This window comes from Gopherus evgoodei, chromosome 7, assembly GCF_007399415.2.
Source record: "Gopherus evgoodei ecotype Sinaloan lineage chromosome 7, rGopEvg1_v1.p, whole genome shotgun sequence".
Taxonomy (NCBI): Eukaryota; Metazoa; Chordata; order Testudines; family Testudinidae; genus Gopherus; species Gopherus evgoodei.
Genome location: NC_044328.1, coordinates 53,188,086 through 53,202,945, shown reverse-complemented (window position 1 = coordinate 53,202,945; position 14,860 = coordinate 53,188,086). Strand labels below are relative to the sequence as shown.

The window sequence follows — 14,860 nt, the reverse complement described above, 5'->3', positions numbered from 1 at the left end:
AAATCCCCATCCAGAGACATTTCTTACATCTTATGTTAAGTAAAGTGATTTACATTCATCATGCGCACTGCACTCAGGCATTGGTTTGAATCCAATTACGGCTGACATTTGAGGACAGCTGTATAGGTGTGTACTAAACTAAGTCAATATTGGTCACAAATAAAGCTAGTGGAAGAATGTGGTGACTCTTCTCTTCCATGCTAAGGGAGAAAATTGGTCTCTAAGAATTGTATCCTGCCTTTTTTTGCAGATTAGGACAACTCTTTTCAAAGGGTTTTCTTTTTGCTTTTGGTGAGCTGCCATTTTGGTGGCTGTGCCTGCTAGAACATACCATAGTGCTTAAATGTATCTGCCCAGGTGTGTAACTGTGTAGAAGTGGAAGAATTAATATGCTTTCACTAATCCTAGGAAAACCATATCAAGTAATATAATTGAAGGTGATGTCTTTGATTCATTATTAATAGTTATAATTATTTAAAAGACCAATATGAGGCCTGAAGTTAGCCATGTCACACACAAGAAGCCTTGGACGCAGCCTACTGCACCACTCTGGCTTATTAAAACAACGGGAGTGCTCTAAGGTGGGTGTGAAGTAAATGAGGAACTGTTGTTATGAAGAGTCTGAAGATGTGAGAGGTCCAAAATATTGTTATGAACTAATGAAATGTCAGCACTGGTCAATGAAAGGCTTAGCATGACTTTGAGACCCATTTAAGCCCTAGATCAACTGTATAATTTAGTTTTATTTGTGGTGCATTTGCAGGCAAAGAAAGGCAACTATGCTTTTTTGTGGGATGTAACAGTGGTGGAATATGCAGCCCTGACAGATGATGAGTGTTCTGTTACGGTCATTGGAAACAGCATCAGTAGTAAAGGATATGGGATAGCACTCCAGCATGGCAGCCCCTACAGGGATCTCTTCTCCCAAAGGTAATACAAAACTATGCTTATATCATAAGATTCCTCTCTGCAACAAAGAATCTCGTGTTCACAGCTGATTAACTTTGGCAATGTGTGTTTATTAAATGAATCTCTATCTTTTGAAATCGGTTGTTTGAATTCTCTTCCTTTTATAGTAGCATGGGGCAGAGGGGTGGGGAGCAACATCAACAGAGTGGCTACTTCCTTTCCTGTAACGTGGTCAGGGGGTAGGTAAGAGGGAGCTGGAGATGGATGGAACATTGACTGTGCTCCCAACATTCTGGGCAGCCCATGCTGTGCCTGATATATTCCCCAGAGCAATGGGTAAACTGGGAAGGAGATTGTAACTCTCTGAGTCACAATCTATTTCCCAGGCTGCTTTGGGGGCAGTGAAACTCAGGACTTGTGTCAAAGCCACAATTTAGTCTTTGGACCGGGGGAGCATTGATTTGAGAAAAGCAATGCTGTCTATTATGTATCATTATATAATCAGCAAATAATAGTTACTGAGTGGTTGCATGGGTTCAGGAAGATAGTAACTCTACTGTGGCTATCACAATTCAGTGATCCCAGTGTATCAATATATTTTAAAAGTATACATATATACTTTCCTTTTGTGCTAAAACAAACGTGCACGGTGGTGTAGATACATGCACGCTTTCTGTCTGTGTGGATTATTCTTAAAGAAGCCTTTTATATTCAGTCGGCCTGAATTCTTGTGATAACCAGAGACAAAGCTCCTCGAAAGGAAAGCTTGTTATTAAATAGCAAAGGCAGTTGTCAAACCAGACCCCAAATAAATCATTCATGGAGAGAAGGGACACTTCACAAATGGGAAACGATTAATTAGTAATTGTTTACATACTAGTTCAAGCGTAAAGTAACAGCGTAGTAGTAAAATATTTTTGAATGAACTGCATTTGCTATAGCTCAAAGCAGAAATGAGCAACTCTTTTGCTGCTAAAACCATTTTGTATTAAGTACTGTGCAAATGGTTGCATGCTTGTTTCAAGTATAATTAGAAATTATTATATGGGCCATATATGGGTGGGAGGGTTGAGTCTTTCATGAGCTGTTTCTTCTTGAATAACCATTATAATGTACTGGGAATCTGAGCAAAGTCAAAATTTTAGGTAAAGCCCTAGCTAAAGCTTTGCTTATTAAAAGCAGTTTTTGAAAGTCACACTTTTTCTAAAGCTGATCTGTGAAGTCTTGTGGCTGCTCTGGACTGGAATATACTGTATGAAGTTTGGTATAAAAGAGTAGCTAGTTTCACCCCTTCCCAGGTGGATGCTTTTTGGATGAAATTACATTTGACTAGGAGATATTCATCAAACTTATTACTTACTGAAAGTTGTGCTTGTGAAAGTGGCACTCTCACAACCACTTCAATGCTTGAGGGAAATGTATATGAATATTTGATATGCAGGAAATATACCTCACTGATCTATTATAGACAGAGAGTGAGAAAGTCCTACAACTGTAGCATTACACCAGTCATGCTGGAGATGTTCTGCCCTAAAGACAGAATTCCACTGACTAACACTGAATTCCTGTAGGAAGATAATTCCTGCAGCCCACTTGTAATATAAGGATTCCAGGGCTGCAGAGTTGTTGATAAATGCATACACAATATACAGAAATCAACTGAAATATTGGCTGTGTTTTAAAATTTCTGCAGGATCTTAGAATTACAAGACACTGGAGACTTGGATGTACTCAAACAGAAATGGTGGCCGCGGATGGGACGTTGTGACCTGAACAGCCACACCAATGCACAAACAGATGGCAAGGCACTGAAGCTTCACAGTTTTGCGGGCGTCTTCTGCATTTTAGCAGTAGGCCTTCTTCTTGCATGTTTGGTGGCAGCGCTGGAGTTGTGGTGGAACAGCAACCGTTGTCATCAAGAAACTCCAAAAGAGGTCCATAACTTTTATTCTTATCACAATTAAGAGTAGAAAGAGAGCAAATGGAAGCTGTGGGATTTTAGGTGCTCTCGTACAAATACACTCAATTGATTTTGATTGGAGATACTAAATTATTTCATAAAGTTTGATTTTTTTTAAATGTGACTTTCATGGAAGGTGCCAAATTGACAGCCCTGGAGACTAAAGTCCTCTATTTATTTATAGAGCAGTTACAGCATGGGCAGCAGCAGTGCAAACTTCCTTACGTTGTCCCACCAATGTGCCTCAACCCTGACCTGGAGAGACCAGCTTTAGGGGTAAGAGAGTAGCTGAGACACCATGCCCTTGGACTCTCTGCTAAGACTGACAGCAAGATACTAATTGGCACCAACTGATGTTTTTGTGATTTGGACCCTTGCCTAGTGGGCTGTGACCACCAGCTCATTCTACATAACTGCCATCGGATGGCAACAATTTTTGGTTACAACCAATCTAGATCAAATCTGAACAGGTGACTTAGTGATTAAAAGTTAATTATCCCATTGTTAATACAGTACGCCAGCCAGCCACCAACACTTTTTAACAACTTTCTTTTTGGAACCTTTAAAAAAAATTAGTTACTTTTCTGAACAAATGCCTTTCATATAAAATATTTTACCTAGAAAAATCCATTTGGAATGACTTGTTTGCAAAGATTTTCACAGCACAACATAATTAATAGTAACATTAGGGTAGACTCAGCAGTCCATATGCAGATCTATCTTGCATGATGCCTGTATCTATTTGCATCAATTAAAAAGTTTAACAAGCTAACCTCTGGGAATTTTTTAAACATTGAGAGACTTGCAGATTCTTACATTTTGAACAGATATTTGTTACAAGCAACTAATAGGAGCAAGCAGCATCACTGCTGGAAAAGAATGCAAAGCCCATCAATGCCAATCTTAATTTCTAGGAGTATTACAATAATTGACATGCCTACCACAATAAACAATTGTGGCATGTGGAATCTGAAAATGTATGTTGCAGTCTGTAATGTTATCAAATATTTGTCAATAAGATTCCATTCTCTGTGTCTCCTCTTCACCCATTTTAATTCATCCGTGAAGTGTTCAGTGATAAACATCCATAACATGCTTGTGGGACAAACCTGTGAAGTCACTTGCACAGAACTCCAGGATGTATATTGCTGAAAGGGAGCCTTTTGATAACTGAAATTTTGTATCCATTTTGCTTAGCACAGTATAGCATTTGGAGAGCATGCAGAGTGAGAACAAATATCTTTGCCTATAAAGACAGATGCATTTATATTTTTGATGCACGGTTTTAGCCTTTCCCTTAGTACACTGTAGACCTCATCCCCACTAGAACTATGGAGGCAATAATATTGCTAATTAAGGTGCATACCCTGTAAGGAGCTCCATGTAGGGGGACCTCTTCACCTTTGCGGAATACCTTGCAGGATCATGGACAAAGGTGATAACTATTAAAATTCCACTAATATTAGCCACATTTGAATGTGACATACTCTGGATGTATTCTCCTCTCAGTGCTCAGGGAGTCCAATGCATAAAGCTTTGTAGACTTAAATGAGCATATACTCAAAAAAGTGTTAGATAAGGTCAGTCACTGATTTAATTCAAGATATCCCAAGCTCTATTTTATTTCTATTTCCCATTCCTTGGGGGAAGGATCTGTCTCTCTGATCTTTAATGTTCTGCTTCCTTTGCTCCTGCTTCCCCTTATTTTCTTTTTCTGTGTCTTTAACTAGAATTACGGCTTTCATCATTCCCCTACCTGACTTTTCTTAATCAGAAATACGTTTTAGGCTTTTACTGTTCTAAATATGGCTGCCCTTAACTTTCTCTCTTGGAATGCTCAGGGTTTTAACATCCTCACATAAAAATCTCTAAAATACTTCAGCAGACTCTGAGAACAGATGGATGTATGGTACAGCTTTACTCCAGGAAGATCACTCATTTGTGGGAATAAGCAGATGTGTGGGAGTAAGTGGTTTCAAGTCTGAGCCAAAAACACTTCCAGGGTAGGGATAAACAAGACAAATTAAACTAAGACAAGACACAGGAGAACAGATCAAGAAAGTGAGGGTGTGCGTGGAGATGTTAGGAAAGAGAACAAGGAAGGTGGAGTCCTGCAAGAAGTTAATTTTAGTAGAGAGAGGGTGCTGCATGAACAAAATGTGGGAGACTTTTCCAGATGTAGGTGGCAGAATGGATGAAGGGACAAAATTGAGAATGGGAGAAGGAGATGAAGGAATCGGTAATGAAAGGTCTTGGAGAAGTATAAGGAGCAGGCATGAGGTAGAAGGACATGAAAACTGTGATTATGTAAGGCCCTGATAAAAAGGACAAGGAGCTTAAATTTAATGAAGTAAAATGCAGGAAGCCAGTAAAGTGGTTCAAGGAGATGGCGTAAAAAAGTCAGAGCAACCAGAGAGGAAAGTGACTTTAGCAAGCACTCGGATACCATACTTCTCATTATTGTATAAATTCCCAGATGGATTAGGTAGAAGGAGCATTTTGGATGCACTAGAAGATGAAGTGAGAAATCAGATTGATGAAGAGGCGTAGGTTCCTGTAGTCAAGGTGGAAAATGTTCCCCAAGGATGCAAGTGCAAATAGTTGGGATAGTGAAAAGAGAATGTTAACATTCTGATAATGTTAAATAGAAAGATGTTTCATAATTATGAAGGGACAGAATATGGGGGAGAAGGAGAAAGAGGTGTCAAATATGACACCATGGTTGCAGAGGTGGGAAAGAGGAAGGATAATGGAATTGTTAGTGGAGTTGATTTCAGACAGACTAAGTTTGAGGCTATCAATGCAGGTATCTACATATTATTATCAGTATTTCTATAGTGCCAATCACCAAAAAAGTATAAATGCTGTGCATGGATTACAGAAAACAGTGAAACCTGTCCCACTGGGGCAGTCAATATACCATCCAATCCTGTAGTTTAATTAACAGCTTCTAACTTTGAGCACACTGCTGGGTTTTTCTTCTCTTCTGCCTTCTAGAAGGCTTTTGCAAAGACATGTGACTTGCAATGTGAGCTGAAAATGGTGAGAGTTGGATTTTTCTTGATCACCTTTGGAAGTGTGTTCCAGAGTCTTGTATGAGCCCAAGTTCATATAAATGGTCATACTGGGTCAGAGCAATGGTCCAACTAGCCCAGTATCTTGTCTTCTGATAATGCCCAATGCCAGAGGCTTCAAAGGGAATGAACAGAACAGGGCAAATAGGAAGTGATCCATTCCCTGTCATCTGGTCCCAGCATCTGGCAGTCAGAGACTCCCTGTGCATGGCCACTGATGGACTGATCCTCTATTTATTTTTTGAATTCCGTTATAGTTGTAGCCTTCACAACATACCCTGGAAACAAGTTCCACAGGTTGACTATGCTATGTGTGAAGAAATACTTCCTTTTAAATCAGTAAAATAAAGAGTGAAAAATCCAAACTATTGACCACTTTGGACTTTCAGTTACACTATTCTCTATCCCTTTTGAAAAACAGAGCAACTGAAGGGGGTAAGTCTCTGGTTCCCTGAAGATTATACTTGTCACAGGGTACTGAGCAATGAGTTTCCCGGGCTTGTCAAACAAAAGAGGCAATCCTTCGGATAGTGTGACCGTATCTCATTGATGGGTTTTGTAAATCAGTTCTAGACACTTGAAGTAAATCCAGGATTAAATGAGTTCGTGTTGAAGAGCGCTGGCATAACATGAATGGTATGATCCACTCAGTAGACTGAACTCTATACCAGCTCCTGCTTCTTTGTGAACTTCTTATCTTGGCCCAGGAAGAGGGAAATATTCTAAAGGTGAGAAGTGCAGAAACCACTTTGGCTAATTCACCAGAGGAATGGATGGGAGTCTTCTTGCTACCTGGAGAAGGGAGAGGCCACTTTTAGTAACTTGTTGAAGTTTGTGCTTCCAGAGTCAGTACTGAGTCCAGCATGACCCAAAGGCTGTGTGTTATCTTGACTTCAACTGAGGATGAAGTACTGATATTTGCAAGTTTCTCAAAGCATTTTCCTCTTCCACATAGAATCACGGTGTTTTCTGGGTTCAGGTGAGCCTATTGTTCTTCATGTACATTAGAGCAATCAAGTACTCAGATATTTAAATTACATACATTATTAGAGAGAGAAGCTGAGTGAAATAATATCTTTTAGTGGACCAACTTCTGCTGGTGAGAGGGACAAGCTTTTGAGCTTTCACAGAGCTTTTCTTCAGGTCACCTTGTCTCTCTAATATCTGGGAACCAATACGGCTATAGTGCAACATACATAAATAATTAATGTACTGGAAACCACAAACTGGTTTGTGGAAAGGAAGATTTGCCTATGATGATATTAGAAAAAAATTATATCTGCACCACAATGCCAGAATCTTCCACTAGGATGCACAGTCTTTTAATGCTCGAAAGACATTTAGAAACATTTAAAGGGCCTTGATTACTTCTAACTTTGGGGAAATTATATTGATCTTTCTTCAGTGAGTAGATTTTCTAGAATTTATGGACAATCTTTTCTAACTTTGACTAGATTTTCTGCAATGTATTGTTCCAATTATTTTCAGTGACCAGTCCTCTTACCCTGGTCATGAATATTAGAGTACCTCCACAAATCTCTGGATACATCACAACTTGGCCCATTAAACAGAAGTGTGTATTTTGCACCAGGCTGTTTCTTACTGATCACAATAATTTATACATAATATTTTGGACACTAATATTGTCTTTAGAAGTGGAGTGAAAGATCCAAACTAATGACCATTTGGGGCTTTTAATTAGATTATTCTCTGTCCCTTTTTGAATAACTGAGCAAGTAATGTATTGATCCCTGACCTCTAAAGTGCATCTGTCAGTGTGGTTTACATTACAAATTAATCACTTAAATATATTGAAAACAGAGAGTCTTTCTCATATGAAAATAAATTCAGAAAATGAATAGTGTCTCTGTGACTAGTTCCCCAGGGTGCAACCTGGGCTGTTGGACTGCTGAGCACTCCAAACCCACCAACCTGGGCTGGACCTCACCCTGTGATGCTAATGTCAAGTTGCAAACCCTTGACAGGCTCTGCTCTTACACAGACATACAGAGGCATAGACACCCCCAACTGTGTTACATGAATGATTTCCCAGACACTCATGAACTATCAATAGGGAAGCTGCAGCCAATTCTCCCCAGCCTCGCACCCCAGAACTGTACAGTCTTGCACTGGTCAGAAGGTTGACCAGTGTAAGTTAGTTATTTAGTTCATCACTTCTTCACAGGAAAGTGAGCATGCACCAGCCCTTGTAACCTGAGCTGAGATTTCCCAAGCAGTTTACACAAACTCACTGATAAGGATACAACATTAAGTGATTATAAGGGATAGGCATAAAGGTCAAAGATAGTTAACTTAAGAAAGTAAAAATACTTTCTAAATCTTAAACTTTTAGTCTGAGAAAGAGTTGAATCAAACAGCTTTTCTCACCCTGACAGATGGCACAAGCAGGTTTCAGTTCCCAATACACAGACTGGACTCCCTTTACAGCTTGGAACCAAACTTTCCTAGTTTAAAGCCTTTGTCTTCTATAAGTGTTTCCAGATGTTGAGATGGCAGGGTTGAGGGGAAGATAGGCCAAGTGTTGATGTCACTTCCCTTCTTTTATACTGTCTTCCAGCTTGCTGGAAAGATCTTTGCTGTGACTAGGGGATTAGGCAGTCTCCATTGGTCAAGCAGTCTCCATTCAATATGTGATCTCTCTGAGAAGTCTCTGGGATAGTGGATGGGTGTTGATGGGCCATTGACACTGTTTGGCAGTTGATGGCTACTCCTTTGTTGTAACTGAAGGGCTGGTTGTGGGTGTTCCCAACCTCACAACATATTTCAGTAACACATATAGCAATACTTCATAACTTCATGTACAATGATAGTACATATAATCGAACAGGATATTAATGTTCAACAGATCAAGACTTTTGAAATTATATTTCACAAGGTATACTTTGTACAAAACATATCATAATATCATCACAGTGGTGAATATGGTGGTTCCAGGGTGCTAATTTGAGGTACAGAGGGTCACAGCATCCTAAGTCCAGTAACTTTTTAGTTCTTCAAGTGATTGCTCATATCCATTCCAGGTAGGGTGTACGTGTGGCACTAGATATATACCCCTGCCGGCCCACCCACTCCTCAGTTCCTTCTTACCGCCGTGTCGGTTGCTGGAACTGTGGAGTGCGGCTTGCTGACCTCCACGTCCCTAGCTCTCCTGTATTTGTTCATCGTCTTTCGTTGTAAATAGTTCATAGTTAGTTAGTAGATAGACTGTTCGTTAGTAGTTAGTTGAAATCTTGTAATATAGTTGTCTAACATCGCTTGCGGGTGAGCCGTTGCCCTCCCCGGCACCCGGCACCGGGCCCATGCCTGACTCGCCGGGCTTCAAGCAGTGCTCGGCCGATGCCTACGAGCGATCCCCACGACGCGTGCCTTAAGTGCCTGGGGGAATCGCATATCAGCGAAAAGTGCCGCATTTGCAAGGCTTTTAAGCCTCGCACGAAGAAGGAGAGAGACCAAAGATTCCGCACTCTCCTTATGGAAGCGGCTCTGTCTCCGGCACCGTCGGCGCAGTCAGCCAGTTCTACTCTAGCACTGGACCGCGCCGGCACCGGCAAGACTCCCCGGCACCGACCATCTCCAGCACCGGGAGCAGACTCTTGTCCCTCGACGTCTGCAACACCATCCAGGCAGGCCCGAGTGGACCACCCGGCACCTACCCTAGCTGCGGCACCGCCTGCAGGACTGCTGTCGACTCCGGGCCCGGAAGGTCCGTCGAGTCCAGCCCCTCCTAGCTCCCCCTTAAGATCAGGGGTCGAGCTCCGGGTACCGTCTACGCCGGAGACCTTTGCCTCGGCTCGGGACCTGATCGCGATGACGGAGCCATCGCAGCCTCAGCCGGCACCCCCGGGACGGCTAACCTCCAGGGGTAAACCGATGCTTCGAGCGCTGTCTCCCGAGCCCTGGCACCGATCACCCTGGAGGTGTCAACACTCGCGCTCGGGGCGCCGCTCTGAGTCCCGGCACCGCTCTCCCAGGCGGTACCGGTCGTACTCGCAGCACCGATCGCCATCTGCACGGTCCCAGTCGGGCTCGTCTCACCGCCGGCACCGAGACTCCAGGAGCCGTTCACCTCGGCGTTCGGCACCTCGGTCGACCTCCCGGCACTGAACCGGTGGTAGGTCCAGATCCAGGCACCGAGGGGAGCGTCGGTCTCGGCGCACAGAGTCGTATACCAATCAGGCTCAGCGCCTCCGTGGCCGTCTCGGGAGCCGTCGGTCTGTTCCCAGACTGACAGCGCCTATGCCATGGGCCAGGGCACGCACTTGGCCCTGTTCCAGGACCCTCCCCCACAAGAGCGAGGGCCTCAGCAGTGGGGGTTTTGGACTCCTTGGGCGTATTCCCAGGCCCAGGGCCTGCAACACATTACCCCCTGACCTACGGGGGAACGCAGACCTCCAGAGGCGACGGTATCAAGACCCCCTCACTCTCCGGAAGCGGATGGCAGGTCCAGTCACCTAGACTCAGAGCTCCCTCCGGGGCGGAGGTGCAGCCCCACACGGACCCCCCCGTGGACACTTTGTTGCCGGGGGTTTCCTCGTCCTCGTCGCCGGATGAGGCAGTGGCGGGTACCGCGTCCTCCAGTCCTCCCCCTCTGGATCTTAGGGCGCACCAAGACCTCTTCCGCCGGGTGGCACAGAACCTGGACTTGCAAGCGGAGGAGGTGTCTGAAATTGAGGACCCGGTGGTGAGCATCCTTTCCGCCGATGCGCCCACCAGAGTGGCTCTGCCCTTTATAAAGACAATCCAGGCCAACGCCAATAACATCTGGCAGTCACCGGCCTCCATCCCTCCGACTGCTTGAGGGGTGGAACGAAAGTACATGGCCCCCTCGAAGGGCTATGAATACTTATATGTTCACCCAACACCCTGCTCGTTAGTGGTCCAGTCGGTGAACGACAGGGAGCGCCACGGGCAAGAGGCCCCAGCGCCCAAGTTGAAGGAGGCGAGAAGGATGGACCTCCTGGGCCGCAAGGTCTATTCGGCGGAGGCGCTACAGCTCCGGGTCTCAAACCAGCAGGCCCTCCTCAGCCGCTACTCCTTCAACTCGTGGGTAGCGGCAGGGAAGTTCGCGGAGCTCTTGCCTCAGGACGCCCGCCAGGAATTTTCCACCATCCTGGACGAGGGCAAGAAAGTGGCAAGAACATCACTACAGGCCTCCCTTGATGCTGCCGACTCGGCCGCTCGGACCCTGGCCTCGGGGCTCACGATGCGCCGAATTTCCTGGCTGCAGGTCTCTGGCCTTCCGCCGGAGCTCCAACATACAATCCAGGACCTCCCCTTTGAAGGCCAGGGCCTGTTTTCTGATAAAACAGACCCGAGACTAAAAGACCTCAAAGACAACAGGGTCATAATACGGTCGCTCGGCATGCACACGCGCAGGCCATTCCAGCAGCAAAACCAGCAGCAGCAGCGGTGGCTGTACCCCCAGTTCCGCCCAAGGCAGGACCTCTCTAGGCGCTGCGGCAGGAACAACCGCCACAGGCAGTCCGGTGGCCAAGCGGGGCAGAACCAAGGCTCCGCCAAGGCCCCTCCAGCCTTCCTTTTGAAGGTGCGCCCGAGGGCGCAGTACCAGTTTCCCCTCCGGATCCCTCACCGCAGTTTTCCAACCGCCTTTCTTTTTCCCTCCCGGCGTGGACCCAAATAACGTCGGACCGTTGGGTCTTGCGTACGGTGCAGGCCGGTTATCGCCTGCAGTTTTCTTCGCCCCCCCCCTTCCCCGTCCCTCTTCAGGGACCCCTCTCACGAGCAATTCCTCCGTCAGGAGGTACACGCGCTCCTTGTCAAGGGAGCTGTAGAGGCGGTTCCGGACAACGAGAAGGGCAAGGAGTTTTATTTCCGCTACTTTCTAATCCCCAAATCCAAGGGCGGCCTCAGGCCCATCCTCGACCTGCGGGAACTCAACAAGTATATCGTGAAGTTGAAGTTCCGCATGGTATCCCTTGGAACCATCATCCCATCCCTGGATCCCGGAGACTGGTACGCCGCTCTCGATATGCAGGATGCTTACTTTCACATCTCCATTGCCCCCCAACACAGACGTTTTCTCCGCTTTGTGGTCGGCTGCCAACATTATCAGTTTGCGGTCCTTCCGTTTGGCCTCTCTACGGCCCCGAGGGTGTTTACGAAATGCATGGCAGTCGTCGTCGCACACCTTCGATGTTGCCGCATTCACGTCTTCCCCTACCTGGACGACTGGCTGATCCGAGGCACAACGGAGCTGCAGGTCCACGCCCATGTTGACAGGATCAGCACCCTCTTTGCTGCCTTGGGCCTCGTCATCAATGTGGACAAGTCTACTCTGCTCTCCACGCAGCGGATAGAGTTCATCGGGGCCGTTCTGAACTCTACCCTGGCCAGGGCCTTGCTACCCTTCCCCAGGTTCCAGTCGCTGTCGGCCATCATTCTATGTTTGCAGGCGGCCCCGCTGACCTCTCTGCGAACATGTCTGGCCCTTCTAGGCCACATGGCGACCTGTACGTTCGTAACGGCATATGCCCGTCTCCGCATGAGGCCTCTTCAATCATGGCTCATTGCGCAGTATCGGCCGGCCAGACATTCGTTGGACACAGTCGTCACCGTTCCTCAGAGGGTACTGGACTCTCTTCGCTGATGGCTGGACCGGTCCATGGTCTGTGCGGGGCTCCCGTTCCATCCGCCCCAACCCTCGGCATCCCTGACCACGGACGCCTCAGATCTGGGCTGGGGAGCGCACTGTGGCACCCAGAGAACTCAGGGCTTGTGGACACCTCAAGAGATCAACCTCCATATCAACATACGAGAGTTGAGAGCGGTCCGCCTTGCTTGTCAAGCGTTTGTCCATCTCCTTCAAGGTCGTTGTGTCGTGGTGTTCACCGACAACACGACGACCATGTTTTACATCAACAAGCAGGGCGGCACCAGATCCTCTCCCCTGTGTCTCGAGGCAATGCGCCTCTGGGAGTTTTGCATAGCCCATTCGGTCCACCTTTCCGCCTCCTATCTCCCAGGAGTGTGGAACACTCTGGCGGATCGGCTGAGCAGATCCTTCCGTTCGCACAAGTGGTCCCTCCGTCCGGACGTCGCCCTCTCACTCTTCCAGAGGTGGGGTCGTCCCCGGATGGACCTCTTCGCGTCCAGGCAGAACAGGAAGTGTCGAGCATTCTGCTCCTTCCAGGGTCGGGAACCAGGGTCTCTAGCAGATGCATTCCTGATCCCATGGACAGCCCACTTGTGTTACGCATTCCCTCCCGTTCCGCTGATACACAGGGTTCTCCTCAAGGTGCGCAGAGACAGAGCCCGGGTGATTCTCATAGCTCCAGCATGGGCCAGACAGCTTTGGTACCCCATGTAGCTGGACCTCTCAGTAGCCAACCCAGTTACCCTGCCCCTACATCGGGACCTGATCACCCAGGACCACGGCAGGCTATGTCACCCTGACCTTCCGTCTCTGCACCTTACAGCGTGGCTCCTGCGTGGTTGACAGGCTCTGAGCTGCGCTGTTCTACCCCGGTTCGGGAGGTTCTCATGGGCAGTAGAAAGCCTTCCACCAGGGCAACTTACTCAGCTAAGTGGAAGCGTTTCTCCTGCTGGTGTTCAGAGAAAGCTCTTCGCCCTATGGAGACTCCCGTCACCACTATTTTAGACTACATCTGGTCCCTCAAGACCCAGGGTCTAGCGTTGTCGTCCCTCCGGGTCCACCTAGCGGCCATCTCCGCATTTCACCCGGGAATGGGCGGTTGTTCTGTCTTCTCCCACCCTATGGTAGCGAGATTCCTGAAGGGACTGGAGCGGCTCTATCCACAAATCCGCCCTCCAGCCCCTTCATGGGACCTCAACCTGGTCCTGACTCGGCTCATGGGCTCTCCATTCGAGCCATTAGCTACTTGCTCCCTGCTCTACCCCTCGTGGAAGACCGCCTTCCTAGTGGCCATTACCTCAGCTAGACGAGTGTCTGAACTGAGGGCCCTCACAGTGGACCCGCCGTATACCATCTTCCATAAAGACAAGGTACAGCTGAGGCCTCACGCTGCCTTTCTTCCCAAGGTGGTCTCAGCTTTCCATGTTAATCAGGAGATTTTCCTCCCAGTCTTTTTCCCAAAGCCCCATTCGTCCCGCAGAGAGCAACAGCTCCACTCGCTAGATGTACGTCGGGCGCTGGCATTTTGTGTGGACAGGACCAAACCCTTCCGCAAGTTCCCCCAGTTATTTGTGGCGGTAGCGGACCGGGTTAAGGGGCTGCTGATTTCCTCCCAGAGACTATCTTCCTGGGTTACCTCCTGCATCAGGACCTGCTACAACCTGGCCCACATTCCAGCGGGCCATGTGACTGCTCACTCCACCAGAGCACAAGCATCATCGCTGGCTTTCCTGGCCCGTGTACCAATCCAAGAGATTTGTATAGCGGCGACCTGGTCATCGGTCCACACATTCGCTTCCCATTACGCCCTGGATCAGCAGTCCAGAGCTGATGCGGCCTTTGGCTCTGCAATACTCCAGGCCGCGACCTCTCACTCCGACCCCACCACCTAGGTGAGGCTTGGCAATCACCTACCTGGAATGGATATGAACAATCACTCGAAGAAGAAAAGACGGTTACTCACCTTTGTAACTGTTGTTCTTCGAGATGTGTTGCTCATATCCATTCCACACCCGCCCTCCTTCCCCACTGTCGGAGTAGCCGGCAAGAAGGAACTGAGGAGCGGGTGGGCCGGCAGGGGTATATATCTAGTGCCATAGTGCGCCACTCTAGGGGGCGACCTGCCGGCCCACTGGAGTTGCTAGGGTAAAAAGTTTCCGGCAGACGTGCACGCGCGGCGCGTACACCCTACCTGGAATGGATATGAGCAACACATCTCGAAGAACAACAGTTACAAAGGTGAGTAACCGTCTTTTCAGTTCCTACTCATGCTCAACAAACTCT

At 47.3% G+C, this 14,860-nt stretch overlaps 1 protein-coding gene across 3 annotated transcripts in view; it reads left to right on the top strand.

Moving 5' to 3' along the window:
* Nucleotides 1-14,860, top strand: part of GRID1 (glutamate ionotropic receptor delta type subunit 1) — an 870,609-nt gene that overhangs the window by 837,759 nt on the left and 17,990 nt on the right. For all 3 annotated transcript variants that reach the window (XM_030569895.1, XM_030569896.1, XM_030569894.1), the window contains exons 14-15: nucleotides 764-930; nucleotides 2,603-2,843. In XM_030569895.1, coding sequence (XP_030425755.1) covers nucleotides 764-930; nucleotides 2,603-2,843 — 408 coding nt within the window. The remainder of the gene's footprint in view (nucleotides 1-763; nucleotides 931-2,602; nucleotides 2,844-14,860) is intronic.